This window comes from Stylophora pistillata, chromosome 1 (genome assembly GCF_964205215.1).
Source record: "Stylophora pistillata chromosome 1, jaStyPist1.2, whole genome shotgun sequence".
Lineage (NCBI taxonomy): Eukaryota > Metazoa > Cnidaria > Anthozoa > Scleractinia > Pocilloporidae > Stylophora > Stylophora pistillata.
This window is the reverse complement of record NC_142519.1, coordinates 27801559-27814636: the sequence shown is the minus strand read 5'-3', so window position 1 is coordinate 27814636 and position 13078 is coordinate 27801559. Positions and strand designations below refer to the sequence as shown.

Sequence of the window (13078 nt, the reverse complement as noted above, 5' to 3'; positions counted from 1 at the left end):
GCACCAAATGGCGCCATCACATTTATCAGTCAACTATATACCGGAAGCATATCAGACAGGGAGATTGTCACGAGGAGTGGGTTTTTGGATTTAAATTTTGACGAAGGAGATGCTGTAATGGCAGATAAGGGTTTCACAATAGAAGATATACTACCCTTAGGAGTGTCTCTTAACATCCCTCCATTTCTTGGAGAAAATGCTCAAATGTCAAACAAGAATGTAATCACAACCCAACAGATTGCAAGTGTCAGGATCCACATAGAGAGGGCGATCAATTTAATCAAGAACTACCATATTTGGGATGGTGAAGTGCCACTGAATCTTATAGGACTGCTCAATCAGATGTGAAGTGTATGTGCATTTCTGACTAATGCATGCAATCCACTTATTTCAGTCTAGTAGAGTGATTTTCATGGAAGTATGAAAATCTTTGAGACCTTTCATCTAAGTACTAAACATGTGAACAATAAGATGTACTAAATAGTACATTTTCATGACAAAATCCTTTTTCTTCATGAATTCAAGTAATAATACTTGTTTTACAGTAAAGTTCATTGCTAAATTATTCAAAGGTTATTCAAGTCACTGAGGTGATGATACTGATGGTATCTCATGAAAGCTTAAGTAGTTCAAATCAGTTATACTCTTAATCCTGCCTTAAATTGCAAAATTTGACAGCTGCTTTTTTCAAGAAAATGCTGAAAATAATGCTCCTTCAATTTCTCTTTAAGTGTGCCCCAGAACTGACCATTGAATGGAATTCTTTGTATGCTCATTCCTGCATTGGTATATACCACAAAGTCACACCACATAGCCTTAGTTACCCCCATTTGTCCTTGCACTTGATAGTAATAATCATGATTCTCCTTGAGTTTTGGTTTCCCATCAATTTCTCCACAAAAGAATGTTTGGTCTGAGCATGCCTCCAATGGAGTCACATAGGATTTTGTATATGGGCACTTAATCTCCACTAAGCCATACTGATCTTCACAGGTTACATCAATAACTTTACTATCAGGGGAAGCCCCAAGGAAGGGTGCATCCATGGCTACGACTAGGCCTGACTTGAGTAATACAACAGGTCTTCTGATTGAGTACATATATTTTTGATATTGTCTTAATGCAATTGATTCATATCTCTGACCATGTTCAGTGTACTTTGAATAAAAAGGGATAGGAGTGATCAGACTGTTCACAAGTGTTTCATGATTTCTTAGTCTTGTGCATACTTTCTTGAAATTAGATGCAGTGATTCTGTATTGTCGCTCATTTTTCCATTCATCTGATGTAGACTGACCTTGAGTTTTTTCCTCAATTTCATTTAATTTATCACCATCAACCAAGAGGTGATTAAGTAAATTGACTCCCTCCTGATCAAGCTTATCTGGCAATTTGAAAGGTTCAGTGGATTTTAATGGGAATTAAGGATATTCTTTTGGGAGACTCCTCTTATCTTGGGGTTTGTTTGGTACAGATCCTAATTCACAGGACACTTTAAAATTTGACTCTGTGAACTGAAGTTGGTAGCTTGCAAAAGAACCAGAGGGACTCCTGCCAAATTTTGTTTCTTTTAAGCCAGGATTTTCAGTGGTGTTAAGGATTTGGGCTAAGGGAATACTGGGGTTAACTGCCATTAAGTCAGCTTTCAACTTGTCTTCATCTTCAGCCTGGGACTCCAAGTTGTTTCTTGCCTCGTATAATATACACTTCAATCCTTCCTCTCTTGGTCTGCCTGCTGTAAAATCATCTAATTTGGTTTTCTTAACCCTGACTTCCATGATTGGCTTTGGCGTTATTTTGTCTCCTCTCCCTTTCTTGTGCCACAATTGTAGTGAAGATGTACATGCAGTAGTAGGATTCATGTCATCCTCCGAGTCTAGTTGTGTGGTACCACTACATGCATATAAGGAAAATTTACAAAGCTTTAGCATTAAAGCTAAAACATGATTGCAGAGTCCCACTTTACCAGCCACGCATGTGCAAGATGCTTCCTTGACTTCACCAGTTATGAGGTCAAGAGCTACTTTCAACTTGTGTGGAGCTTCATTTTTTTGAAAACTGTGGTAACAAAGCGACTTAAAATAGAAATAGCGATTGTCACTTGCAGCTTCTATCTGTTTCAGATACTCGTCAAGCAAGAAGTTCTTTGCCTTTTGAAGTCCAGTAGGAAGAGAATGGCCTTTACCTCGAGGATCGATGATTTTACCGGTTTTTGATATATGCGCATCCAACTCTGCCCTGTTAAAAGCTGGCATTTTCTGTAAGCTGGATGACCAACTATCCGCTGGAAACTTGACTGCAGCAGGACTGCTCTTAGGTTGTGTCTGGATGGCATTCCCCTGTTCTCGTCGCTGTTTACGCTTCGTATATAATTTATTTTCGTCTGGATCGACTACATTTTTGTCTTTTCCAGTCTTGATATACTCTTCCACCCTTCAAATTGAACGAGAAAAATTTCAAATGTTTCATTTACATATACGTATCCTGGTTCGTATCCAACAGTTAATTAAGGTGCGGAACCGCACTTTCAATCAAAGACGATCGAGTCTGAGCGATCTATAACTTTACATTCTGAATTCAATATCTCTTTGGATCAATTAGAACATTTTATGAGTTTTCTTTCTTTAATGGACAATAATATCTATGAGCTTCTTAATACTTTAAAAGTAGAATCAATTGTTGTCGTCTCACCTTTTAACAAGTTGGGCTTTCGTCTTTAGACCTTTGGCGGGATCTCCTCTGCATTTTAGCCAGAATTTTAAGTCTTGAACTTTTAAATTAGCTGGAGCTCTCCCACTTAATGATGAACCAGGAATATCTGCTTCTGAGAGCTTTAAATTGTTTGAAACCGAGCTCATTATGTGTTACTTGCCAGGTAAAAGTATCCGAAGAAACACACAGTGGCCCGACCGACCTCGCTTTCGTGTAAACTTGTTACCAGCCTTCTCAAGCAAATTTTCATTATGCATAGCGTGTATTTCATTGTTATACATTGTTATTGTTGGTGAACAATTGACGGTTATTTCGGTTTCCACCTCCTTAGGCCCGGGTACGGCGATGATTATCAACCGCTGTATTAACTGCTGTTGAGGTGGATAACTATAACTTCAAGCTTTTAATGTGAAGCTAAACTGAGATGTAATTAGGTTATAAACACACAAGCGAGGGGCACTAGAGCATGTGATATTTAGAGAGGGGCCTTTAGCTGTAATTGGAGCTTTCAACATCATAATGCATTAAAAAGTACATCCACAAACTTAATTAGTAAACTGCAGAGCGAAATTCGAGTCCATTATGAGCAAGAAATAAACAGGCTTCCTTTCCAATTTGCACTGTGCTGAAAATTAGATAGAAAGGCCGTGCTTGTTTTAAATTAGAAAGGAATCTAGATGAAACATGATTAGTTTATGCGTCAGTCACTTGTACAATGGGAAAGTTAATCACTGATCAGTGGAAAATGACACTATGCAGCACTAGAACTGTAATTATGATTTAACAATTTGAAATATCTCCAGAAAAAAAGTCCAAAGAAAATGTTTTGCTTTGCGCTAACTGCAAAACGTCACCCACAGTGAAAGGAAATCTTTTGACGGCCATCAATTTGATGCCACAAATATTTACTGTTGTTTGTTGGACGGAAAACAGTGCCTTCATTGTTAGAACTATCAGATCTGATGCCACTTTAATGCATCTACCAGAATTCCATAATATTTGCACCCTGATTTTTTCCGCGAGCAGACGCGAGCAGAATCGAGCTTGTTTTGACGCTAGTATTCCTGTCTGTCCCGGCGAGCCCTCTGTCACTCTGGTTGCGTGTAACCTTTGATTGTTTGCCAGAATGGGAAAACAAGAACAATACTTGTTGGGCAATCGCATTGTCTTTGCTGAAGTAAGTTGCCTCAGTGGCGTCACCGCTACTAACCCACGCGAGACTCTCCGAGTTACAGGTTTTTTTCTCAATATTTTCTTTCATCAATTGAACTTGAAAAAGCGGAAAATCCGCCCTTTTCTAAATTTCTTCACTAATGTATAATGACATCAATAAGCAACGGAAAAGCAACAAAAAACCGGCATATTAAGCAAAAGAGATACGGGTTACGCTAATCTCAAAGCTCTCTCTTTCGTCTTCTTGTTGCCTTCCTTGACCCGACCCAAAGAGCCATCTATTATTAATTTATATAGACAGTTCGTCTCTTGTTTTGTTTCCTTTCCAAACAATAGTGATGACTTGAAAGAGGTTTTATCTTTGGAAATAAATTGCATTCAAGAGGGCACAGACTGCTTTTGAGCTGCGCAGCTGTGCTGTGAACTTCTCAAGTTTTTCCCGGAAATTTTGGACCTTCGTGGTGGTTGATAAAGACATTGCCACCGACCTAGCCTAAAAGAAAAACGGCCCGGCCTCTTCGTCACTTGCTCGATCATCTGTATTCAGACAAGGGGCGTGGGTTGATCGAGTGTGTAGTAGCCTACACATTTTTTGATAGCAATTGAAATTTAACGATAAAATTCAAAAACTGATGTTTTAACCTTTTTGCATTACTGTGGTTTAATAAAGAAGAATATTGCATTCAGTTTATCTCCTTTCTGTTAACCTAAGATGCAGAAGCGTTGTTTTTAGTTGATCTCCATGGCAAAATATTATCCCTTCAAACCTGGCAATACCAGTCACCGGAAACATTAGTTCTCTTCATGATCTCAGTATTCCTTACACGTACCAAAATAGAATAATCAATTCTTTTGGAGACGTGCGCGCCTTCCTGTAACAGTATGATAACGTTTAGAATTTCAGAGGCTCCCCTTCAGCGAGATCACAGGGTTGACACGGCCAGAGAACTGTTTCGGATTTTTCCATGAAATACATGTTCTCCAACCCGTTCGCCTTTGGAAGGTGACGGGGAATGATATTTATCCGCAGGTGTTTTGATCTTACACGAAGCGGAAAAGTAGCCACTCGTCGTGTTTTCTTTGCATTAAACCAATATAGTTGGAATATTTTGGTGTGCTAATACAAAGTCCTGTTGTATAGATTCAAGGTCAAAATTTACGTGCCCGGTACAACGAAATGTAACACTAAAAAAGCAAGTCCTCGTGGCCAGTTAAATCCCACAAAGGCATCCAATAGGTTAGAACTTGCCGAAGCATCATGTGATGTACCTGCATTTGAGCTCGTCAGCTATCAAAATTTCGTTACGTGAAAATTTTTAACACTATCAAAATAGTATATTCAGCCGGTTTACCATTCATATATTCGTGTTGATTAACTTATTTTAGCTCTTGTCTTGTCTCGCGAAACAATTAAGTTACCAGCTTATCCGAATTAGAGTACTGTATTACAATGCTCTTGTCCCTGATTGACTTTATTTGCGAAATTTCAGGCGAGGTTAGGTTTTCTTTAAAGTTACTTCACCTTTCAGTCAATGACTCTTCCACCACCATATTTATTTATTAGCATAATCATTCGATCCAGCTTTCGTACTCTAGTTTTGTCTTTCTAGCTTCGCTCGCTCGTTCATTCGTCGGCTTGTTTGCTGGTTCACTCGTGCCGCCGGCGTTCTCTGGATTAGAAGCTTTGCACCATCCACGCTGCAGATTATTCTACATTCATTTAAAATTTTTGAGCTATCACTTTGTTCCCGAAGAAATAATGATTTGAGCAAATATAAGTCGACAGTCCTCGTCGATGATTTGTGACATGATTTTGTCTTGCTTTTGCTTATAAACCGCGATCAGAGACCATGAAATAACTGGCAAGGGGAAGAGTCGACAATCCCTTAACTTACCCCCCTCTGAATAGCACTCTTTAAGCAGGCTTGAAACATCTGAAGCAGGAGCCTTCATTAAAGAAACTAAATTTTATGAAAAATTATGTGTTATAGTTGGTGTTTTGAATACAGTGTTATACGTGTTCTCGGCTTCACGCCGCAATATCCCAGATGTTTTCTCAATACTGTCATTTGCTAAGATGACTTTTGCCTCTCAAAAGCACTTCCAAACCTAATCCTACCAGGAGCTTATTAGTATTTTGACTTTTGTATTTGTTCAGTTTAGGTTTAAATTGGAGGGAAGCCAAAGGAAAAAAGCATAAAAAAAAAAAATAAAAAAAAAAAGCATGAAAATTTTCGCCTCAGGACCTGGGGCATCATTGAAAACGTTTTTTTTTTTTATCATGTCCTTGTGATGGAAACGTTTGCCTGTTCTAGGATCAGTTGCTTTTAAATATAGAGCGGTGTGGAAAATAAACTAAGCATTTCTTATGTGGCCCTAAGATATTTCCGCTCCACTCATAAGCATTTCATTCTTTGCTGTCTGAGAGATTGAAATCGTATGTTTTTTTTTTCTACAACATTTTTGGATAGATTCTTGGAGAACACTACTCTATGAAATGGAATAAGAACCCTTCTTTTATAAGAACGTTCAGGCTGAGATTAATCTTAATTTTATGAACCTACTAAGAACATACCCAGGCCGAGAGTCAGTTTAGAACGGCTTCTTTTTTTTTTTTTTTTTTTCTGTGAGAAGTACAAAAAGGGTAAAAGAAATGTAAAACTGTGATCTAACGGGACAATTAACTCAAATACTTGGGGACATTTTAACATAAACAATGCGGTTATTGCATAACACACTGAAGAATAACTCAGTTTGCGGTCGAACTTAGTCTGGTCACGTCCGAATTGATAATATATCACACAACTTTAGGAACATGTCAAGAACGTTTTCAAGCTCAAATCGCGAATAAAATAGCAACGCTCAGCCTCAGCATCAAGATTGGTATTCTTTTAAAGAAAAAAGAGTGTATTTAGTACCTATAACGATCTGATAAATATTACGTCCCAATTGCTTTGTTTACATAAGAATTCCATCCTTTTTTTTTTTTTTTTTTTCATAAACTGGTCATTAGGACTAACATATTATATTATTACGAAGCAAGAGTTGTATACTTGTGCCCTCGTGACAAGTTTTAGATCAATAGGAGGCGCTTTATTAAAACCAGAATTCTTCCTGTCTCAGTGCCAAGGTTATCCAGAAATATGCAGTGACTGTGCCTGTTTGTCTCAAGTGGAAAAACCACACGTTCTTTCTCGATTTGTCATTCGCTTTACTCGAGTCTAATTTTGCAGAAGACCGGTATTACCTGTTCACTGAATTCGATTTATTTCTTGACCTTTTCTTAACAAGCTTTATAAGAGTATCAGAGCACTGAATCTTTATAACAGACAATGACACAAATATCGTAAGGAAAAATCCATGACCAGAGCTGCGAATCAGTAATTAAGAACTAAAAATGATAGTTTTCCAGCCATGCATTGATAAGTTAGGTATCGATTTGATAGGAATGGTGGTCGAAGTATAAGACTTTGTGGTTGTAGAAATAACGATATAACACGAAAAACTTCTATGATTATCATACCATGCAGTAAACGGGATAACCTGACGTGCCAATGCTTTTGAATATATTTTTTTCCGAAAGGATGCCCGTGTTAAGTGACGGATTAACCTTTGTAAGTTTTTTTCTGCAAGACGGACAGCTAAGAGTAGGTTTACGCTAAAGAATCATTCTAAGCCATAGTAAATCTATCATGTAGGACAAAAGAGACGTCAGTTAGGCACTCGCGACTGACACTTCTTTGTTACACAATATACAGTCCCCATGTCTAAGGCTTGATTTACTGTAAAACTACGTAAGCCGTAGATAAACTCTTTTTATGCTTGCAGTCAATCAAGCTTAACCTAGCCATGAAACTTATACTTTGCGAGAATTCATAATTAGTTGTTAATTGAAAGTGCCAAACTGCCTAGCAGATCAGGATTCTAACAGTTTTAAAAGGAGGTCACTTCACTTCATTGTTATTTGCAATATCTTTAAAAGACCATTCATGGATGTGCCGGTTTTTTAAAAAAGAGACAGGGAACGGTAGGAGTAGTAACGCCGCCGACCTCGTGAAGGGTGAACAGAGCTTTGTCAAATAGTGAATGCAAAATTTTAAGCCAAAATGCACTATTCATTTGAGTTTATTCGTAGGTTTAAGAAACTCTGTTAAAAGCATTTGAATAAAGTGGTCTTTCAAGGACGTTCTGGCAAAAGGCTAAATTAACAGAGTGCCAGAGTCAAACCGAGCGTAGAAAATTTGTCAGTAACCAATGAGCCAATGAGGACTTAATGATTATAATCGCAATTCGCAATTGGTTTAAGTTCTACATCTGATTGGCCAAGAGGTTGGCTCGAGTTTGTGGACCAATCACAGAGCATTGCGAAGCAAAGCCAAAGCCGGTCTAACCGAACTGCTTTCGACACCCGATTGAAAAAGGCTGTAAACTGTTGCCTCAGGCAGCTTATAACAAAATAATTATCAATTTATTTTTGCCATGAGACAGATTACAAATATGGTTTATTTATCAACTCAAACCTTCCTTTTTTTCAGTTCCTCGCATCCGTGATAAGAAAGGAAATGAGAAAAAGATCATCGAGGTGACTAGCGGGAAGGATGTTAAACTTATTTGCCAGATCAGAACCAGTGGTCAAAACCCAAAACCACGATATTACTGGCTCAAAGACAATCAGACGATCACTCCATCGGATCATCCTCGTATGAGGTTAAAACCCCTTAAATACCTAAAAATTAAAAAAGCAGAGAAAGAGGACGCTGGCTTCTACACCTGTGTCGCGGTAAATGATTGTGGCGAGAATTCTTATACAATGCAGCTATTTGTCAGAAGTAAGTAAACTTGCGAGCCACTGAAGTTTTAAAAAATACAATTACGCACGTGATTTACACTGATGTCCCGAGGATTTATCCTGGGAAAGTCCTCTTGTACTCTAAGTTTGCTATAAAGGAGGTGATGTCAGTTTGTGTAGAAGTTGCTGAAGAAGGCTGATGAGAAGGGTAAAGATAGCAATTTTAAACTTGCCATCAAAAAAATTTCTTACCAACGAAGGCGCAAAGTCTTCTTTATCACTGTTGTTGTGATAAAGATATTTTGAACTGAGAGAGCTTGCAGTCCAAAATATAGTCAGGACGCGAAGAGGAGATGCAGGTGGATGTAGTCACAGATAACTTGCAGTGCGAATGAATTTTTCACCTAAAGAATTCCCTGTGTTTTTTTTCTTCAAGGTCCAACGTCCAACGTTCAAGGTACAACAGGAGGTAGGAAAGATGTATTTGCATTTCTTATCAGAAGAAGACAGTGAAAGATGATTATAGTTATACTTCAGTTGATGCAGGGGCTGATCTTGATTTTTTTTAAATAGAGAAAAGTTAACGTGCCACTAAGTGAAGGCGAACAGGTTATGCGTCAAAGTGACGAACAGAGTTGACGTATTATCCGTCAACTCTCCCTATCAAAGCGGTATATTCCGTGCCCGACTTTTGTACCGCCGCCTGAATTTATTGAGATGCAGCCCAAATAAGATACATTGTTAATGGCGATTAACCTATAGGAGCGGCCATTCATAAGGTTTGAAATATTTGTTTTAACATTCCATGCATCAGGTCGAAAATAAAGCGAGACTACCCGCTTTAGTCCTCTTGATTACATTAGAGATAAGTTCAATACACGGGCTGTCAATGTAGCAAAGCGAGTTTGCCATAACAGTGGTTGTTCTTTGCTTCACAGTTGCTCCAATATTCACAGTGCGGCAATACAAGAGGAAGCGTAACCTTCTTGCAGTACCCGTTGGCAACTCTGTAAAGCTGGACTGTTCTGCCGATGGAAACCCACGTCCTATTGTGAAATGGTACAAAGATGGAAAGTTGTTTAAGGAAAGGAAAGGTGGCAGCAAAGTCTATTTGAGTGCATGGACAACCGTGTTGAGTCTGAAGGACTTGGTTCCCTCTGACACTGGGTCATACAGGTGTAATGTGAGCAACTCATACGGGTGGATTAATCATACATACAAAGTAGATGTTCATGGTAAGGACAAATCTAATGGTAAATTAATTCTTAGTTCTCTTTTACCTTTGCTATTGAATGCTCTATCATGCTTCCAAGATCCCATTCTCCGAATTGAATTTTGCATTTCCGGTCATTTCTTTTAAAAAAAAGGAAGACTCAGTCAATCATTCGCTCTGTGAATTTGCGGCTCAATCATCATTTCTCTCTCAGTCAGTCAGTTGTTAAATTAGCCCATTAGTCTTGGCAACGTAGTTAGCCCGTAATTTAGCCGTGAGTTCAGCTAGCGAATCACAGCAACAACTACTAGCTGAGACTACCCCTAAAAAATGTTCTCGATAAATTCACAAGTTTCAATTAATAAATTAATTAGAGGGCATCATAACCCTGATATTTCTAAAAGCTAAAAATGTCGAAGAGTCGTAATAACTAGGAGAGACTTAGGAGCGAAAAGCAATGGCAAGATCTGATCGACATAGATAATAATTAGCATTAATACATGTGGTAAAAACTATAATGTTTTTAAAGACATCCTGTAAATTGGGAAAGGAAAGTCACTTTCAAACTGCACATATTTGAATTCTAGATCTTTGGGCGACCGAAAGTCTTTCAGGTAATCGGCATAATATTTGAATTCTAAATCTTTGGGCGACCAAAACTCTTTTAGGTAACATTACATTAGTGAGCCAGTCATTGTTCGTCGTTTGGGTAAGCAGCCTCCGTAGTAACTTTCTTTTGTGCACTGTATATATGTCCAACTTTGTAATGAACCCTGTGTTTCAGAACGAGCTCGTGCTGAACCAGTTATTCTTCCCATGGAAAATGTCACGGTCCATCGAGGGGAAAATGCCAGCTTCACGTGCAAAGCATTAAGTGATTCCAAGCCTCATTTCCAGTGGTTAAGGTGGTTTCCCATACATTCCAACGGTTCGACCAAAAGTTCAACCAACGGTTCAATTGGAAGGCCACACTACGAAATCGTGGATAAAGACGAAACAGACCAACATGTAATTTCCTCATCGCTTAGCGGCAAAAAGTTTGAATTCCACGGTGTAAAGTTGACTTTGGTAAATGTTACAAAGAAAGACGAAGGAAAATACACTTGCATCGTGGGAAATGCTGTTGGTTACGCGGTGGAACATGCTTACATCATTATTGAACAAAGCGGTAGATAACAATAATGAATCCACTAATTCTCCGAGTAGCTTAAAGTTCTCCTTTTCGAGGCTTTTTTTTAATTCTTTCTTTATGATAAAGTATTTTGTAGTTGTTATTGAAACTTGCGTTTGGTAACTCCTACGCTTCTTTCGTGCTTAGCAACCAACCGCGTGCATCCAAACTCATTTGTGTACGCTGTGGTGTTTATCATTTGTCAAGAAATACATCAAAAAGAAAAACATTTAGAAACTTGCTTAAGGTAAGCTGTGTATGTTATCACTGTGGGTCTTGACTTGATAATTTTCCCTACCTTTCAGCTTCTCATAGTTGCAACCTTCACAGATCAAAGTGTTCTTTTACCACAGAAGAGTATTACAATGGGAGTACTCTTTCCCCTGAGACGGAACACATTTCATATCTCACTGGATACGGTATGGAAAACATTGGTAGAAATTACTGTGATGAACATAATGTAAACCGTGAAATTCTTTAACTCTGCTGAGAGATTGAGACCTAAAGATAAGTCAAGTCTCTGCCGCTTTAGTCCATGACGCTTCCAAATAGCTAAGAATTCTTCCACCATCTTCCACGAAATGTTTAAGACACGCTCCTGTTTTCAGGGAATAGCTACAAATCTATTCAGACTAACGTCCTTCTCTCAAATATAGAAATGTTGGGGTTATTGTGTACCAGGAAAACACCAACTCATATCATCAACTCATGCCATCAGTTTTACCTTGAACTTCTATCGTCAGGTTTATCCTAACGTCTGTTGGTCTTGACGATTAGTTATAATAAACTTGAAACATCTTTCGTTCATCAGATAAGAAGATTCATGATGCTCTTGTCTCTGGAACCGTTTCGGCGTGTGTTTTAACTGTCGTGGTTGCTGTAGTCATTATCAGCTGTTGGCGCCGTCAATCCCGAAATAAGAGACCCTTTTCACCGATACTAATGTCAGGTAAGTCTAACTCGAAATATTGAGGTCAGCAGCTTTCGGTTTTTAGAGGTTTAGAGCTGAAAGATTACATTTTGGCAGAAAAAAACCTTCCTCCGAAAAAGGCCAGCACTAGTGTTAATGTTATTTTCACTTCGTTCTTAGTAAAAATCTGACTCCAATGAATTTTGAATGTAGAACTCTCAGCTAACAACATATCCTTATTCTTGCTTTCAGAACTTGAATTTGAGTACGATGCGTTCGTTATTTTCAGCTCCCGAGACTCGGATTGGGTAAATAAGACTCTAATTCCAACTCTTGAGAAAAAACATGGTTTTAAATGCTGTGTACACTACAGAGATTTCGTTCTTGGAGTACCTTATCGTGAAAATATGGTCAACAGCGTTTACAAGTCTAGAAAAACAATAGCTGTCGTGTCTAAGAACTTTTTTATTAGCAATTATTGTGGTTCAGAAATGGAGTATGCCCTCCATCGGCTTATGGAAAGGAGAGATGATAGTGTAGTCGTTATTAAACTCGATGACGTCGACAGAGCAAAACTTCCTAAGGAGCTGCAAAAAAGGAGCTATATAGACTATCCGAACAATGCTGAAAAGAATCACTGGGAAAGAAAACTGGTTAATTGTCTAACGATCCCCAACTATCCGTTACCTTTCTCGACCTAACTCACATAATTTTTTTAATGCTCTGCTTCTTAGTGCCTAGAGACATGGCTAAAACTGCAAGGGCGACCTCTAATAAAAGTCACATAAAATTAACTCAGTGGAAACGCATAATAGGTTGGAATACTTGGTCGGGTGATAAGAATCTCGGCGAGTAAAAATTTTGGTAAAAAGAATTTAAAACGTTGACACTTGGCTGCTTACTTTGCATGTGAATCGCTTTAAGAGACTCCGGGAGATGCTCCCAAAGTCCATAGTATACCGCAGAACAAAGAAGAGAGGTATGATGGTGGTTTTCCACTCGGGAAATAAGGAAACTCGATCAATCGATGTATTCAACAAATTTTGGGTTTACTATGTGAAAAATGAATATTATTAAATAGATGATCAATCCCTTCAACGGGGAGTTTAA

The 13078-nt window shown here is 38.4% G+C and overlaps 2 protein-coding genes across 6 annotated transcripts in view; one reads left to right on the top strand and one right to left on the bottom strand.

Moving 5' to 3' along the window:
• The window catches only part of LOC111322714 (fibroblast growth factor receptor-like 1), a 26781-nt gene extending 13703 nt beyond the window's left edge, over positions 1 to 13078 (top strand). For all 5 annotated transcript variants that reach the window (XM_088728879.1, XM_088728885.1, XM_088728887.1 and 2 more), the window contains 7 exons: positions 8421 to 8714; positions 9111 to 9143; positions 9613 to 9909; positions 10672 to 11055; positions 11364 to 11477; positions 11870 to 12007; positions 12221 to 13078. In XM_088728879.1, the coding sequence (XP_088585005.1) occupies positions 8421 to 8714; positions 9111 to 9143; positions 9613 to 9909; positions 10672 to 11055; positions 11364 to 11477; positions 11870 to 12007; positions 12221 to 12669 (1709 nt within the window). In that variant the 3' untranslated portion in view covers positions 12670 to 13078. The remainder of the gene's footprint in view (positions 1 to 8420; positions 8715 to 9110; positions 9144 to 9612; positions 9910 to 10671; positions 11056 to 11363; positions 11478 to 11869; positions 12008 to 12220) is intronic.
• Positions 489 to 3152, bottom strand: LOC148741952 (uncharacterized). Its single transcript, XM_088728957.1, has 2 exons — positions 2692 to 3152; positions 489 to 2433 (listed from the first exon to the last, which is right to left on the bottom strand). Exons 1-2 carry the CDS (start codon positions 2856 to 2858, stop codon positions 1422 to 1424), a joined length of 1179 nt encoding a protein of 392 aa, XP_088585083.1. The 5' UTR covers positions 2859 to 3152; the 3' UTR covers positions 489 to 1421.